Source organism: Triturus cristatus, chromosome 9 (genome assembly GCF_964204655.1).
Source record: "Triturus cristatus chromosome 9, aTriCri1.1, whole genome shotgun sequence".
In the NCBI taxonomy this organism is placed as follows: Eukaryota; Metazoa; Chordata; class Amphibia; order Caudata; family Salamandridae; genus Triturus; species Triturus cristatus.
Window position 1 is genome coordinate 1227345760 of NC_140592.1, and position 16025 is coordinate 1227361784.

The 16025-nt window shown below is 50.7% G+C and overlaps 1 protein-coding gene across 4 annotated transcripts in view; it reads right to left on the reverse strand.

The window, feature by feature from the left end:
* The window catches only part of RYR3 (ryanodine receptor 3), a 2047168-nt gene that overhangs the window by 792448 nt on the left and 1238695 nt on the right, over positions 1–16025 (reverse strand). For all 4 annotated transcript variants that reach the window (XM_085627314.1, XM_085627313.1, XM_085627312.1 and 1 more), the window contains 2 exons: positions 7314–7429; positions 2033–2100 (listed from right to left, as the gene is read on the reverse strand). In XM_085627314.1, the coding sequence (XP_085483440.1) occupies positions 2033–2100; positions 7314–7429 (184 nt within the window). The remainder of the gene's footprint in view (positions 1–2032; positions 2101–7313; positions 7430–16025) is intronic.

The following is a 16025-nucleotide window of genomic DNA, read 5'->3' on the forward strand; positions in this document are numbered from 1 at the left end:
CTTGACCAAATCCTTGAGCTCCGTGCGAACGCTCCTTCAAGGCCTTGGGATGCATGGTGCGGCAGTCGACGGAGGTCTTGGTGTCACGGTCACACTCCAAACACCAGAGGCAAGCCAAATGTGGGTCTTTCACCGACATCTGTCGGTGACAGGCGCCAACCGGTTTGAAACCGACCTTCCTGGCAGATATCCTAACACATCAGGAGACAAAGTCTTGAAAGAATCTCAATAAAAAGTTAAAAAAAGGGTCAGTCAAGAAAGACTTAGGGTAGTTCTTCCCAGATCTGCGCTGACTGGAGCGGAAAGAAAAGAACTGAAATAAGAACCATGTATGTCACTTTCAGTACAGACAACTCTGCGCGGGCCCAAACAAGGGCCTGTACCGGGACACAAGGGTACTGCTTAACAATAGTTTCCGGAACCAGTCTGAAACCAGGGGAATATTCTAAGGTAAGGAGTCTGCGGCTAGAAGTCTCTATCAGATATCCTATAACAATGATGACAACACGGTGTATCTTGGCAAATCTCTTTAACTGCCATCTCACAATAACAATCATATAAAGGAGGACCATAACATAGTCTATACGGAGAGAAAACTCATCCCCCTCACTCTTTTTCCAGAACTGTTATCACTTTCGGATCCATAAGATCACAGAGTGGATGGCCTCCTACACAGTCTCATAGAAAATCAGTTTGAGAATACATAAGAGAAATCAACAACACAATGAATGGACCATCAGGGCTAATCAGGGCTGCCAGCACAACATAAATTATAACATGCATTGGCATAGCCAATAGGTCTCGCTTTTGGGACCTCATAAGTGTTTAGCCATGCAACAGTTGCATAACTAAATACTTATAAGGTCCCAAAAGCGAGACCTATTGGCTATGCCAATGCTTGTGTCTGTTTATTACTGCTCTGTAGTAATGGCGGCGCAAGGGTGCCACCATTACTACATAGAAGTCATGAACAGGAAAAAAAAACGGGCTCACGGAGAACATCAAAGCGAAAGTGATCGCGATCTAACATCAAAGCGGCGAAAGTGAGGGGCCCGCGCCCGCGCACATGCACAGTAGCTCTGGGCTACAGAGGTAGCACTTTCAGCCCTCACAAAAAGTCTCGCCAGACCAGCACATGCGGTGGGTCAGGCAAGACCTAAAAATGCACATGTATCTCTCACACTTCCATCACACCTGCAAGTGCTGCACTCCACAACACAATCACTGCCCCTCCGTGGTCATCACACAGGACATAAAAACACTTCCATATAGGCTCAAAGCAAAGACAACACACTTCAAGTCACACACTCACATGGAATAACATGCGACCCATGTGGCCAAGCACTTCAATGTCCCAAATAGGAGTAGTAAGCACTATATAAATACTATAGTACAATAAGATAAAAACCTTTGGGTAATGCCTCTTGGTAGTGCACCTGCAGTTGGGAAATGTCTCTGGTTCTTCGTAATGCCTTTGGCACTGAGCTGTGCTTCTGTATCTGGTAATACTTTTTCGGGAGTACCTATGACTCGATAGATAGGTGTGAAGTGTGGAGCCACGGTACATGAAAGTGGGAATAAGCAACTACGGAATGAGCTATAAGAGCATGGAGCGAATAAAAAAGGTGAATGCTGTCAAACTGTGTCACTACACCATCATTTTCTAATAGTTTCCTTAATGCTAAAATGATAATAACAAGAATGTAAAATGAGAGATGTTGTAATACTTTTACACCAGCAATAAACTCCACAAATTCTGTACCATAAGTCATTTGAAGCGTAAATGAAAGTATGTTATCTTTGTATTTAAAGCATATACTGCATAAATTAATCACTTCTTGGTGCTACATCGGGGAGGAATTGGACTTATAAGGGACAAAGAGGCTGCCATTCATGAGTTAGTGATCACAACCCAACAAAATTAATATAAAGGGGCTTCAAACCACTTGGGTATAGTGATGTCGAGAGCCTCAAGGAATGTATTTATAAATTCCTGAATACAACAGAGTGTTGCAAAAGATAACATACTTACTTTGGCAAAGAACTTGATTTCTTGCTCGTGTGGAGACTTTTCACTTTTCCCACTGCTGACGATTGCCTCTGTAAATACACAGTGCATAGGTCATGCAACACAGGCATACAAAAACTCCTGGCATCATGAGCCACATTTTTAATAAAACATGCTGCTTCCTTTGATTACGGACCTTATTTGTATACCATTGCAAAGTCATTGTTGCCCTATAAATAATAATAATAGGTATATTTTCATAATATACTATACTCACTATGCAAAATATTTGGCTCTCATTCCATTTACCTTCATAGGCTACAATGAGCTGATTTACCCTGGTGAGGATTCAGGGCCTTATCTAGCTCTTGACGGGCAGCCGGCCATCTGCCAGGTCAGCGGATGGATGCCCTTTGAAGCCATGGTGGAGCACCTCTTGCAATATCTAGATATCTCCATCTATCTGCTGGGGATCTCTGTTCTATTAGAAGAGCTGCTTTCCAAAGAAGGAGTTTGTTTTCTGTGAATATAAATTAAATAGTTCCGCAACACAGGGATCATTTTCTCTGCATGTAGGGACCATTTTACATTTTCTTTGTCAGTTTCCACTATACATCGTATAGCGGAAAAGGGAAGGGAAAAATGAGAGATTGTCTTCCTACATTCAATGGGGCGGGACTATCAATGTGACGCAGTGGTCCTGTGCCAGACGGACCGCTGGGCCAGAGGATACCTATGCCCCAGCTCAGGGAGGCTCTGACAATGGTAACCCAGTGGTTCTTCCAACTGTAAACAGAGTGGGGGAACCACCGGTCTGACAGAGCAGGAGGACTGCTGGTTATGACATTCCTGACACTATGTCAAACCCTAAAGGAGTCCCTTTACCCTACAGCTGACACTTAAAGTTAATACACACAACCCTACAGTACTCACCCCCCCCCCCCCACTAAACCATTTCACCAGCTCCATAATCAAGATATACGGCATTCTCCCGATTGTGAAGGGGCGCAGTTTATATTATCATATACAAAGCACACTCTGTTCTCCAGAGTGTGAAGAGCTGCCATTTTTATTAGCATAAACTAGGCAAAGTAGTTACTTACCTTTGTTAGTGATCTTTCTTACCTTATGAATATCCCAGGAGTCAGACTGGAGCCGAAAACCTTTCAATCGCTCTCCCTGCCGGTAGGTTGACTGGCTCCATCTCTGCATGAACCAATGCATCCTTCGTGTTATTGGAGCAAAAGGAGCCCCACTGCGCCCTAATGTCGGTTTCCTATCCATTTTGTCCGACCTTTGAGACGAACAGGATGAGATCAACACCTTATCAGGAAGTTGCAGGGCAAAATTTAAACTCTGAACCTTTCTATAATGATTCTAGTACAAAAACCGTCTTCAAGAAGGGGAGGTGCGTGAGATTGGTGAAGGCCGAGAAGGTAGATAAAGTATTCACCAGAAAGACTGCTACCAAAGGTAAGTAACTTTTTCTTCTGATGGATACTTCTACCTGCAGATTCCTCATCTTTTGAATATATTTCCCAAATAAAACCTAAGTGGGAGGTGGGGCTTGAAGAACTGGTTCAACCATAGAGGATTTATTGTGCAAAGTGTCCTTCCACCAACACCTCTGAATCCAAACAGTAGCGGTTTGCGAAGGTGTGAAAGGAAGCATAGGTCACTGCATTGCTGTCCTGGGACCCCCCTTGACAGAGCTAAAGGTGAAAACTTTGCCCTGGCGGAATGAACTCTGATGCCCTCCAGATGTTTCTAGAGTACCAGAGCAAAAAATATTGTGTTGCACAAGATAATCCAGCTGGACAACGTTCTCTTTTGCATGAGTTTGCCTATCATCTTGCTGATGTAGCTGATGAAAGGCTGCTCATCAAGCCGGAAATCTTTGATATGGTCAACGTAAAAACTGACCGCCCTCGTACGGTCCAACCCGTGGAGCCTTTCCTCCTTCTTATTGGGATATGGAGGTGGGAAGAAGGTAGGTAAGATGATGGACTTCCCCCAAGTGAAAGGGTGAGACTACCTTCGGCAGGAAAGCAGCTATTGTTCTAGGGACAAGCTTTTTGGGGTAAAAGGGCGTAAAAGGAGGCTTGACATTCAGTGCTTGCAACTCACTGACACATCTAGCCGATTTAATGGCAGTCAGAAATTCACAACTGCCAACTGTGTAAGGGTTCAAATGGTTCACACATTCAAACATGGGGGCAAGATTAAGGTTGCATTGAGACATAATGGACAAGGAAGGGGGGAACATAATGGTGAGGCCCTTCAGAGACCTCATAAATATAGAGGACCTGAGCAGAGAAAGCTGGCCTTGGAGACACAGAAAAGCTAATAACACAGATAAATCGCCCTTTACCATACTTACTGCACAGCCATGCTGAGCCATTGACAGGGCAAACCGTAAGACATCCCATAAGTGGACCTTGAGAGGGTCTACAGAACTGTCCGAAAACTACGTGGCAAACCTAATACCCCTCGTAGAGCACACTGTTTTGGTGGAATGTCTGCAGTAACTTAAAATAACATCTACTATTTCAGGAGGAAAATGAAAAGCATTCAGGTGTCTCCACTCAATTTGCACTGTCTTCGGAGGTACTACTGGAGGGTCCTCATGTGCCAGCATGTGTGAAAGATGAGGAGAACACAGGAAGCTAGCAGGTCTGGCAGGTGCAAGACCAATAGGACTAGAAGATGTGCTCCATTCTGAAGCATCAGAATCATAGCCTGAATATCCTTTATCCTCTGAGGAGGGGGAAAGGCTCGATGTAGTGTCCTATACTGCCTCCATGAACGGGATACGCTGAAAGGGCTCCAGGTGAGACTACTGGCAACACCTTTGTGAAGATTCATGGAGTGGAAGTCAAGCCAAACAGGAGGACCACAAATTGGCAATGCATGGATTCTACCATGTTGTGTAGGTACTTCCTATGTGATTGCAAAATCGGTATATGAAAATACGCGTCCTGCAGATCAGCAGACACCATTCAGTCTTCAGCTTCCAGTGCCAACAACACCTGAGCCACGAAAAGCATCTGGAATTTTTCCTTGCTCAGGACCAGGAAGTACCGAAAGTAGCACCCAGGACCCTGTTCCTGCTCTGGAACCAATTTCACTGCCCCCTTCTTAAGTGAGATGTTTACCTCCTGCTGAAGGATGTGTAAGTGGTCTGCAGAGGGAAAGGAAGACGAGCTGGGAATGGGTGGAGGGGCCTGTTGGAAGGATACAGCTTACCTTGTTTTTATGCTCTGCATGACCAACTGGTCTGAAATTATGGCTCTCAGGCTTGTAAAAAGGAGAATACCAGTTCCCCAACAGGTGCCCAATGCTCCGACAAAGGGGAAGTAAGGCTACTTCCTTACCACCGGGAACAGAGGAAGAAAAGGAGGAGGGACGGAGAGGTAAGATCCAGCCTCTACCCTTGCCATGACCCGGTATTGCTTAAACAAGTGGTTCTGTTGCTGTTGTTGCTGCTGCTGGCCTTGCTATCTGCCACAAAAGGAGAAACCTTTGGTGAACACTGCCATTTTCAAAATTGTCTGTAGTCTTGCTGGTGGGTTTGGAGTCCTAGAGATCTAGCAGTGGCTCAAATATTCCCTGAGCACTCAAGGACCGAATCAGCCTTTTCTCCGAACAGAAGTCAACCATCAAGGGAAGGTCCATCAGTGTTGCTTGAATATCACTGCAGAAACCTGAGTTGTGCAATCAGGCGCCAAGTAAGTGCCCATCGCACGTGCCATGTCTAAGCCTGATTTAAGGACTTGTCTGTTTGAGGCCTGGCCATCCTAAACATGTCCAACATGAGACTAAAGACCCATTAAACATGTGCCATTAATAGATTTATGGGCCATGCTCCCTGCTGCAAACAACTCTTTGCCAATTGCTTTATACTCTTAGACTCTCAGTGTAAAGCAGTGGTAGGGAAAGCTCCAGGAGATAAACTAGTACCACCAGCTTTCCAGGAAGGGATGAGGAGAAAGCAAAGGTGGTTGCCTGCAGCTGGCCCAAATGACTGAATCAGTGATGGCTTGAGAAGTGGGGTGTAATATTTTCGCAAAGCTGTGATATGACATGGTTTCTAGTTGAGGGAGGCCTGATGGAGGACTATAATTCCCATTCATTGGATGTATCTGAGCCACTCAAATCTTTCTGACAAATCGGGATCCATGGAGCCAGACAAACCGTTACCATCATCTGTGGACGGCCTTGGGTCCACTAGAGGATCAAAATGCCCTCCAAAGAACAACCTGTGTTCTTGGACAAGCCTATGTGCATCCCTTCTGGATCAGTACTCAGAGTCCGGTAGATCTATTATGGGCAGAGGGGTTGGCACTGGTATTGATGGCATAGGAAAATCTGTCACTGGTAGTGTCAGTATAGGTGCCAGTGAAGGCTGGTCTGGAGTCAGGAGAGCTGGTAAAGACCCCATTGGAGCAATCATGGCCAAAAACATCATCAGCCTCAGTGCTGGAGGCGAAGAAATCAACAGCATTGGATCCTGAGTGAAGGAAATAGGCGACATGTGCAGGAGGGTAGCAAGCAGAGTGGAGAACCCCGCCAGCAGTATCCAGAAGGGCCCCTGGGGCACAAAGATGTTCCAGAGGGGACCATTGCCATATGAACCAAATAAAATGTAGCACTGAGGAACAACGAGGGGTATGCATCCAGAGCAGAGAAATCTGGGCATGGCTGAGGCCTGGTGTAGGTGCCACAGACGTTGATGGTCTTGGGGCCAGCGTCAGGTCTGAAGGGACTCATTTAAGCCTTGTGACTCCTTCTCAAGGAAATAACTGGTCCCTATAAGTCAAATGGAATGCCTGTTGGTTCAATTTGATTTATAGGGACCAGTTGAGAAGGAGTCACAAGGCTTAAATGAGTCCCACAGTGACTTTCCTTTGGAAGCTCAATGCCACTCAGAGTCATGGTGATGTTGTTTCCAGTGCAGAGATGGTGCCAGCGCCCTATACCAGTGCAAAGAGCTATCGAAAGGTTTCTGTAGTCTGATTCCTGAAATATTCATTGTGAGCAATCTGTAGGTTGAAGTATTCATCAGTTCTCCAGAGTGTGAAACATTGCCATCCACATCACCCTAAAATTGACTTATTCTATTCTACAATGTGAGGAGTTGACATCTGCATTACCATAAATCAAACATATTTTATTTTCCAAAGTATGAAGAATTACCATATACCTTATCATAAATAAGACAGTGAAGAGCTCCGTTTTACATTACAGGGAATGTTTACGACCCATAAGGCTGGCACAATGACATTTTTGAGGATGGTTATCTTACCCAAGTGTGCTATGAACTCTTGCGCTGAGTTGACATACTTTAATATCTTCTTCAAAAATTTAAAGGCAAATCTTTTCTCCATAGAAGAGGCATCCAATTCCATGTCCTTCAAACCCCTGAATTGAGAGTTCAAGAAAAGAAAGATCGTTATAGAGCATATTTCGTCCTTGCCCGCTTAGCCGCCCTTTTCCCGCTGCTGCTCCCCTGCAGCTCCTCCCCTGGCCGTTTCCGCTCCCCGCCTCCATGCCGCGCTTCCCTCCCCCTTCCCTATTTAATGGCGGCCGCTGCTTGGGGGTCTGAGCAGGACCACTGACCTCCTGGCCAGAGTCTCGTTCTCCGCCCCAGCAGCTCCGCTGTTACTTTGCCTGCCGCTGGCCCCGACGCCCCTCTCCTGGTATGCCCACTTTGTCTTTTTTCTCTGTCTCCTGTATTGATTGTGCCTGCTGTTTGTTTTGATTGTGCCTGCTGTTTGTGATTCTGTTGTGATTCTGCTGACCAGAATATTTTTGCCTTTTTTCGTTTTTGTGCTGTTATTGTTGTGCCCTTGTTTTTTCCCTCCTTGCCCGCTTCACTGCCCTATTCCTGTGACTGCTCCCCTGCGGCCCCTCACCCCTGCCATTCCCACTCTCCACCTCCCAGCTGCGCTTTCCTCCCCCATCCCTATTTAATGACAGCTGCTGTGCGGCCGCGCTGCTGGCATGCCGAAGGCGCACCAAAGGCAAGCCCGTCTGCGTGGTCCGTGACCCGGCCGCGACCAGCACCAGGGACCCTGGATCTCCAACCTCCCACCGCTACGACTCAGCTACCATCCTCCCACTCAACCCCAGAAGGAACAACTGCCAGCTGGCCACGCCGAACACCACGCACGGCCAATTTGCCTGCCATCACTGCCACCAAACCTTCACCACCCTCCGCACCCCCACGGCTGCCGCCCCCACAACGGACGCCAGCACCCCTGAAGCCCTGAGATGCTTCCTCGTCAATGTGCGCTCCCTGCACAGACACGCTATAGAGATCTGGGACCTCCTCGACACCCTCTTGCCAGACATCACCTTCTTCACAGAAACTTGGACCAACTCCACCTCCACCCTACGAGGCACCCTAGCCTACAGACCTCCTGGACCACATACCACGTTCACCACGACCATCGCTGACCTCACTGCGCCCCACGTCATCGCCTCCATGGACTACATTCTTATTGGAGACCTCAACTTCCACCTTGACAACCTCAGCGACCCCAACCCCGCCACTCTCCTGGACAACCGTGCCAACCTCGGACTGAAGCAACTCGTCCCCACTCCCACCCACAAGGCAGGACACACCCTTTACCCCATCTTCGCAGGAGGTAACAACATCCACTTCAGCCACAACATGCAACTTCAGCCACACCATGCAACTCCCCTGGATGGACCATCACTGTGTACACTTCCACGTCGACAAACCCACCGCCCTCAAACCTGCACCCTGCCCTCCGCGGAAGAACTGGAGCAAGGTGACTGAGGAGCTGCTCAACTCCACCCTCAACCGCGATGCCCCCTCTACCTCAACCAACGCCAACGTCGTAGCCAAAGAACTTCACAAATGGATCACCAACTGCGCAGACGAGCTCGCTCCCCTATGCAACCCTGACAGACAGCAGCCCAGAAAAGCCACTTGGTTCACCGCCGACCTCCAAGAATCCAGGTGCACCTGCAGACGGCTCGAGAAGAACTGGATAAACAGCAAATCTCCGGAAGACCGGACCACCTACAAGAACGCCATGACAGAATACCACCAACGCATCAGATCCACCAAAAGGACCTTCATCCAAACCCCCCAGCGAAACCAAGGACATCACCCCCTCCCAGAACCTCTGCACCAAGCTCGGCTCCTACTTCCATCTGAAAATCAAGTGCCTCTACGACGACTCCAATGACCAGACACCTTATTCCGAAACCAATCGCCCCCCCTCCAGCAACACCAGACAACCCACCATCTCCTCCTGAACTCCAATCACCACTGAAGAAACCACATTGACCATAAAAGGTATTCACTCAGGAGGCCCAACGGACCCCTGTCCCCCACACAGACAGAGCCGCCGACACCTTCGCACCGGAACTACAACGAACCATCAACACCACCTTCGAAACTGCCACCTTCCCAGATGACTGGAAATGTGCAGAAGTCAGGCCCCTACTCAAGAAGCCCTCAGCAGACCCCACAGCCCTCAAGAACTACCGAACCATCTCCCTCCTCCCCTTCACGGACAAAGTCACAGAGAAGACCGTCAACGTCCAACTAACAAAATTAATCGAAGAGAACTCCAACCTCACCCCTCCCAATCCAGATTCCGCAGCAACCACAGCACTGAGACCGCCCTACTCGCCGCTACAGACTACATCCGCACCTTCCTCGACCAAGGACACACCGTGGCCCTGATCCTACTCGCCCTTTCTGAAGCCTTCAACACCGTCTCCCACCGCACGCTCACCGCCAGACTCCCTGAACCTGGCATACAGGGATCCGCCCTTGACTGGTTCCGCTCCTTCTTCACCGGCAGAACCTAAAGAATCAGACTTCCACCCTTCCTCTCCGAACCCACATAGATCAACTGCGGAGTACCCCAAGGATCATAACTCAGCCCCACGCTCAACATCTACATGGTCCCCCTCGCTGCCATCGTCAGACATCAAAGACTCAGCATAGTATCCTACGCCGACGACACCCAGCTCATCCACTCCCTCACCAAGGACCCCATCACCACCAGACTCAACTTCCAGGAAGGAATGAAGGACATCGCATCCTGGATGAGCAGCAGCTGCCTGAAGCTCAAATCGGAGAAGACAGAGATCCTCGTCCTTGGATACTCCCCCTCTGCATAAAACAGGCCAATGCAAAATTTTGCACAATTTTATTTTGCAGGAGGCTGGTTCGAGAATAAAGTGGCTTGTGGAAACAGAAAATGTCACACAAGAGACATTTTGTCCTTGAACCAGTGCCATTGTTAAACCCTGAATGACTTCTGAATGTGAGATGTCCCATCACATTCAATGATCTTACAAGATACTGGGACATTTTATTTCACAAAATTGCAAAATGTCCTGATATTTTCATGAAATCTCACTAAACAAAAGTTTGCACTTTTGCACAAGCAAAATGTGGAGAACTGTTAACACTCATGGGTAAAGGTAAACCTGGTGAAAGTGAATGAGATTTTTGATAGCACAAAGCTAAATTAATTATTTTCTGCAGCAGGTGAAAGACAGATACTACTAATGAGTGTGCCTCAACCCTACTTATGAAGTGGGCAATGAAGTTGGGACTCTGCTTATGGAAGCATTGCCTTCTTTGCAGGGTCTGCCAAAGAGAGTGCCATATATGTACCAATTTTTACACATATTAAAGTATAAGAAAACAACTAAACGAAAAGGGTGTGTGTAAGTATTATATAATGGGTAATGAACATGAAAATAGAGAAGGCAATAAGGGCGTGTGCTTAACCTTAACTTCTGACCAGTATAGAGCTGGAAGGACTACGGAGTAGGGGTGGGAATGTTATTTTTGACACGCAGACTGTAAATATACCCATTCTGTAAGTACTGTTATTGTGATACCTATACCTGTAACCACGGTCTACATTGCTGTTACACCTACTGCAACTGCTGTATATACAAGATATCGTAGTTGGTTATTCTAGCCTGGATCAATGGTATGCACCCTAAAACTGCATATTTTTCGACATGTCAGGATGTTATGCATGACAATCAATAAAGTATGTTTTCAAATAAAAAAGAAGAACAAGTTACTTACCTTCGGTAACGATGTATCTGTAAGAAACATTAGTTAGTTAGATTCCTCACCTTAGAATATCCCCAGGCGTCAGACTGGATCCGGAAGATTTTTCGTCAGCAATACCCCTTGCGCGTCGCTAGGCGTCGTCTGCGGCTCCACATCCGTCGTCGGCGACGTGCGCCGGAATGACGTCGTCGGAGTACTTAGACGCCGCCCTCGCGCGCTGACGTCAGTTCTTGTACATAGCTTTCCGCGCCAGGAACGCAGAGCCATGCAAAGACCGACACTGGTGCCAAAAATAAAATCTAGGGGCCTGAAAAGGATAACCTTAACCCTAGATGTCAGTTCGCAGAACGGGGAGGATGGGTGGGTCGGTGAAGAATCTAACTAACTAATGTTTCTTACAGATACATTGTTACCAAAGGTAAGTAACTTGTTCATCTGAAAGAAACACGTTAGTTAGATTCCTCACCTTAGAATAGATACCCAAGCAATACCATCCCCGGTGGTGGGTCTGCGAACCAAGATCACACCAGAAAGTCCTGGAGGACAGAACGGCCAAAGAAGCCATCCCTCCGGACTTGGCTGTCAAGGCAATAATGCCTGACAAACGTGTGTAGCGAAGCCCACGTCGCCGCCTGACAGATGTCCTGCAAAGGGACACCCCGTCCCAAAGCAGTAGTAGCCGCTGTGGCCCGAGTGGAATGGGCGCGCAGCCCAACAGGAGGGTCCTTTTTTGCCAAGGAATAACAAATTTTGATGCACAAAACGACCCACCGAGAGATGGTCCGTTTGTGCACAGCTTTCCCCTTCTTAGCACCCACGTATCCAACGAAATGTTGGTCGTCCACCCGGAACTGCTTTGTGCGGTCCAAATAAAAGGAGAGCGCACGTTTTGGGTCCAGACGGTGGAGCCTCTCTTCCTCTTTGGAAGGATGCGGAGGCGGAAAGAAGGTGGGCAAAGTGACAGACTGCCCAAGATGAAATGGAGTCACCACTTTCGGAAGAAAGGAGGGACGAGGCCGAAGGACAACCTTGTCTGGATGAACAGAGAGAAAGGGAGGCTTTGAAGATAAAGCCTGGAGCTCACTCACCCGTCTAGCCGAGGTGATGGCTACCAGAAAAGCAGTCTTAAGCGTCAGCACACGAAGAGGACAATTATGAAGAGGCTCAAAGGGAGCACACATTAGAAATGTGAGAACAAGATTCAAGTCCCACTGAGGCATTACAAAAGGGACAGGAGGGAATGTGTGAGTAATGCCTTTTAGAAAGCGTGTAACAACAGGGGACTTGAAAAGAGAAGGCTGATCAGGAAGCCGCAAGAAGGCAGAGATGGCAGCAAGATAACCGTTCAGGGTGCCCAGGGCAGAGCCCTGCCGGGCCAAAGAAAGAAGAAAGAGGAGAACCTCAGAAAGAGGGGCGGAAAGGGGATCCACAGCCTTTGCTGTGCACCATGCCACAAATTTGTTCCACCGGCAGGCGTATACCGTCTTTGTGGAGGGACACCTGGCTGCCAGAATGATATTACAGACTTCAGGAGGCAAGTCAAATGGCATCAACTGCCGCCGCTCAATCTCCACGCATGGAGGTGGAGGCTGGACAGGTTCGGGTGGAGGACCGTCCCCTGCTGCTGCGACAGAAGATCCTCCCGAAGGGGCAGACGTATCGGAGGATCGGTCAGCATACTGAGTAGCTCGGGATACCAGTACCTTCGTGCCCAATCCGGAGCCACCAAGATGACTTGGGCCCGGTCGTGCCTGATCTTCTTCAGCACTCTGGGCAGAAGTGGTATAGGCGGAAAGGCGTACAACAGACCGCAACTCCACTCGTGACGAAAAGCGTCGCCGAGCGAGTGCCGCCTTGGAAATTCCAACGCGCAGAACTGCTGACATTGCGCGTTCTCTTCGGTGGCGAATAGATCTAACCAAGGCTCTCCCCACTGCTGAAAGAGACCTTGCGCCACTTCGGAGTTCAGACGCCATTCGTGATCCATCATGCACCGGCGGCTGAGTTCGTCTGCTCTGGCGTTCAGAGAGCCCGCCAGATGTTGAACCACTAGGGTGACGCCCTGGTGTTCCAGCCATGTCCAGAGGCGCAGAGCCTCCTGACAAAGGGTCCACGACCCCACCCTGCCCTGTTTGTTGCAATACCACATGGCGGTGGTGTTGTCCGTGAACACCTGCACGACACTTCCCCTGACAGAGGGAAGGAAGGCTTTCAGTGCAAGTCGGATCGCTCTCAACTCCCAACAGGTTGATGTGGAGACGAGACTCCGCCGGAGACCAGAGGCCTCTGATCTCCGCCTCTCCCATATGGCCACCCCATCCCAGGAGGGACGCATCCGTCACTACGACATGCTCCGATTGGGGAAGGGAGAGGCTCTTGCCCTTGACCCAATCGCGGTCCGTGAGCCACCACCGCAACTGCTGTGCAGTGCCCTCCGAGATCAAGACATGGTCGGACAGGTTGCCGTGATGCTGGGCCCACTGAAACTTCAGGTCCCACTGCAGAGCCCGCATGCGCCGCCTGGCGTGATGCACTAGTAGGATGCAGGAGGCCATCAGCCCCAGAAGCCGCAACACTAGCCTGACCGAAACCCAGGATAGAGGCCGAAAGATGGGAATCAGGGCCTGTATATCCCGGACCCGCTGTTCCGGTGGATGGACCCGGAACTGCGCCGAATCGAGAACCGCTCCGATGAAGAGGAGCTTCTGAGAGGGACTCCGGTGTGACTTCGGCACGTTGATGGAAAATCCCAGCAAATGCAGGAGATCCGCCGTAGTCTGGAGGTGGGAGACGACTGTCTGGGGCGAGCCCGCCTTCAACAACCAGTCGTCGAGATAGGGGAAGACTGGAACCCCTGATCTGCGCAGATGAGCTGCGACCACCGCCATCACTTTCGTGAACACCCGAGGGGCACTGGTGAGGCCGAAGGGGTGCACGGTAAACTGAAAGTGCTCTTGGCCCACCGTGAACCGCAGGTAACGCCGGTGGGCCGGCAGGACGGGGATGTGGAAATATGCGTCCTGCAAGTCCAACGCTACCATCCAGTCTCCGGGGTCTAGGGCAGCTAGAACCTGAGCCAAAGTTAACATCTTGAACCTTTCCTTCCGGAGGAAGGCATTGACGTTCCGGAGGTCCAAGATAAGGCGTAGGCCCCCTTTGCCCTTCTTGGGAACCAGAAAGTAGTGGGAATAACAACCACGACCTACTTCTGGGCTCGGAACGCGCTCGACGGCCCCCTTGGCCAAGAGGGCCGAAACTTCCTCGTGGAGAAGATTCAAATGATCCCCCGAGATACGGTGGTGCTGCGGTGGCATGGCTGGAGGGGTCGTCTCGAAGGGGAGGGAGTAGCCCCTTCGGACGATTTGCAGCACCCACCTGTCCGATGTGATGGACCGCCAGTGGAGCAGGTGATGGCGAACTCTGCCGCCCACTGGCGTGGAATGGGCCTGAAACCCCGGACTAGGAAGGCTTTGAGGCGGATGCTGCCGGGTGGCTGACCTCGTCGTCCTCCAGAACCGCCTCGGCGGAAACCACGTCCGCGACCGCGTGCAGGTTGGTTCTGCGGCTGGTGGCTAGGCGCACGTGAGGAGGCACCCCTTCCTTGGCCACAAAAGGGGCGAAAGGCGGAAGTTTGCGACCGCGGGGCCGAGAGGCCCAAGGACTTGGCCGTAGCCTGGGAGTCCTTAAAGCGATTCAGCGCACTGTCCGCTTTCTCGCCAAAAAGGCGAGTGCCATCAAAGGGCATGTCCATGAGAGTGCTCTGGACATTACCCGAAAATGAGGTGGACCGCAGCCAGGCGTAACTTCGAAGCGCCACTGTGGTAGAAATGGCCCTACCCAGCGAGTCCGTAGTGTCAAGCCCACATCGGATAGCATGTCGCGCTGCATCCCTCCCATCGGCCAGAGCCTGGGTAAGTCGTGTCCAGACCTCCTCCGGACACAGGGGCAGCACGTCCTCCACCGCATCCCACAGAGAGTGGGAATAACGGTCCAAGAGACAGGTGGTGTTCAAAGACCGCAGGCCCAAACTAAGGGAGGAGAACAGCTTCTTGCCAAACTGTTCCAGTCTCTTGGAATCCCGGTCCGGCGGGGCGGTCGGGAAGGAGGATTGGGAGGTAGAGGCCTGGATAACCAGGCTCTCAGGGGTAGGGTGTTGGGACAGAAAACTGGGGTCGCCCGGAGCAGGGCGGTGGCGCCTGGCGACGTTCCTGTCTACAGGAGGAACTGTGGAGGGCTTGGACCAGGTGCCCTGCAGAACGTCAATGAGGGCCTCATTGAATTGCAGCAGAGGCTCAGTGGAGCTTGCTGCAGACTGAAGCACCTCAGTAAGGACGTTAGTCCTCACAGCCATGGCAGGCAGCTCGAGCCCAAGGGCTGCGGCCGCCTTGCGCAGCACCACAGAGAAAGCAGCGCCCTCCTCCGAAGCCACAGTCGGAGGAGAGACGAATCCAGTGTCCGGAGAGGTATCCAGGCCACTGGCCTCCCCCAGTTCATCTGCCCAGTCCTGTGACATTTGAGCCTGAAGGGCCATAGGATCCTCGGATCCCTCCCAGTTGTCCCCATCATCCGATTCCTGGTATACAGGAGGAAGGTACGGATCCGGGTGATAGACATAATGTGTCTCCAGCGGCACCGAACGCGGCGTCCATCGACGCCGTATCGGCCCCGGGCCCGGAGTGGGGCTGAACTGGGGCTCGACGTCGAGCGGAGTCGACGTCGGCGGTGGTACCGGTGTCGACGCCGGCGGAGGAGGCGTGACGAGGTCGACCGGCGTCGGTGGGGACTCGGGAACGGGTCCCTCGGGCGCTTGCGGCGTCGAGGCCGGAGCCGTCAACGGCGCCGGGGCCACCGGCAGGCAAGGCAGCCCAGTCGGGTCCGCGGGGCCCGAAGGCGCGCCAGCGGGTGTCGACGGCGGAGCCAGGCTCCTCATGGCCG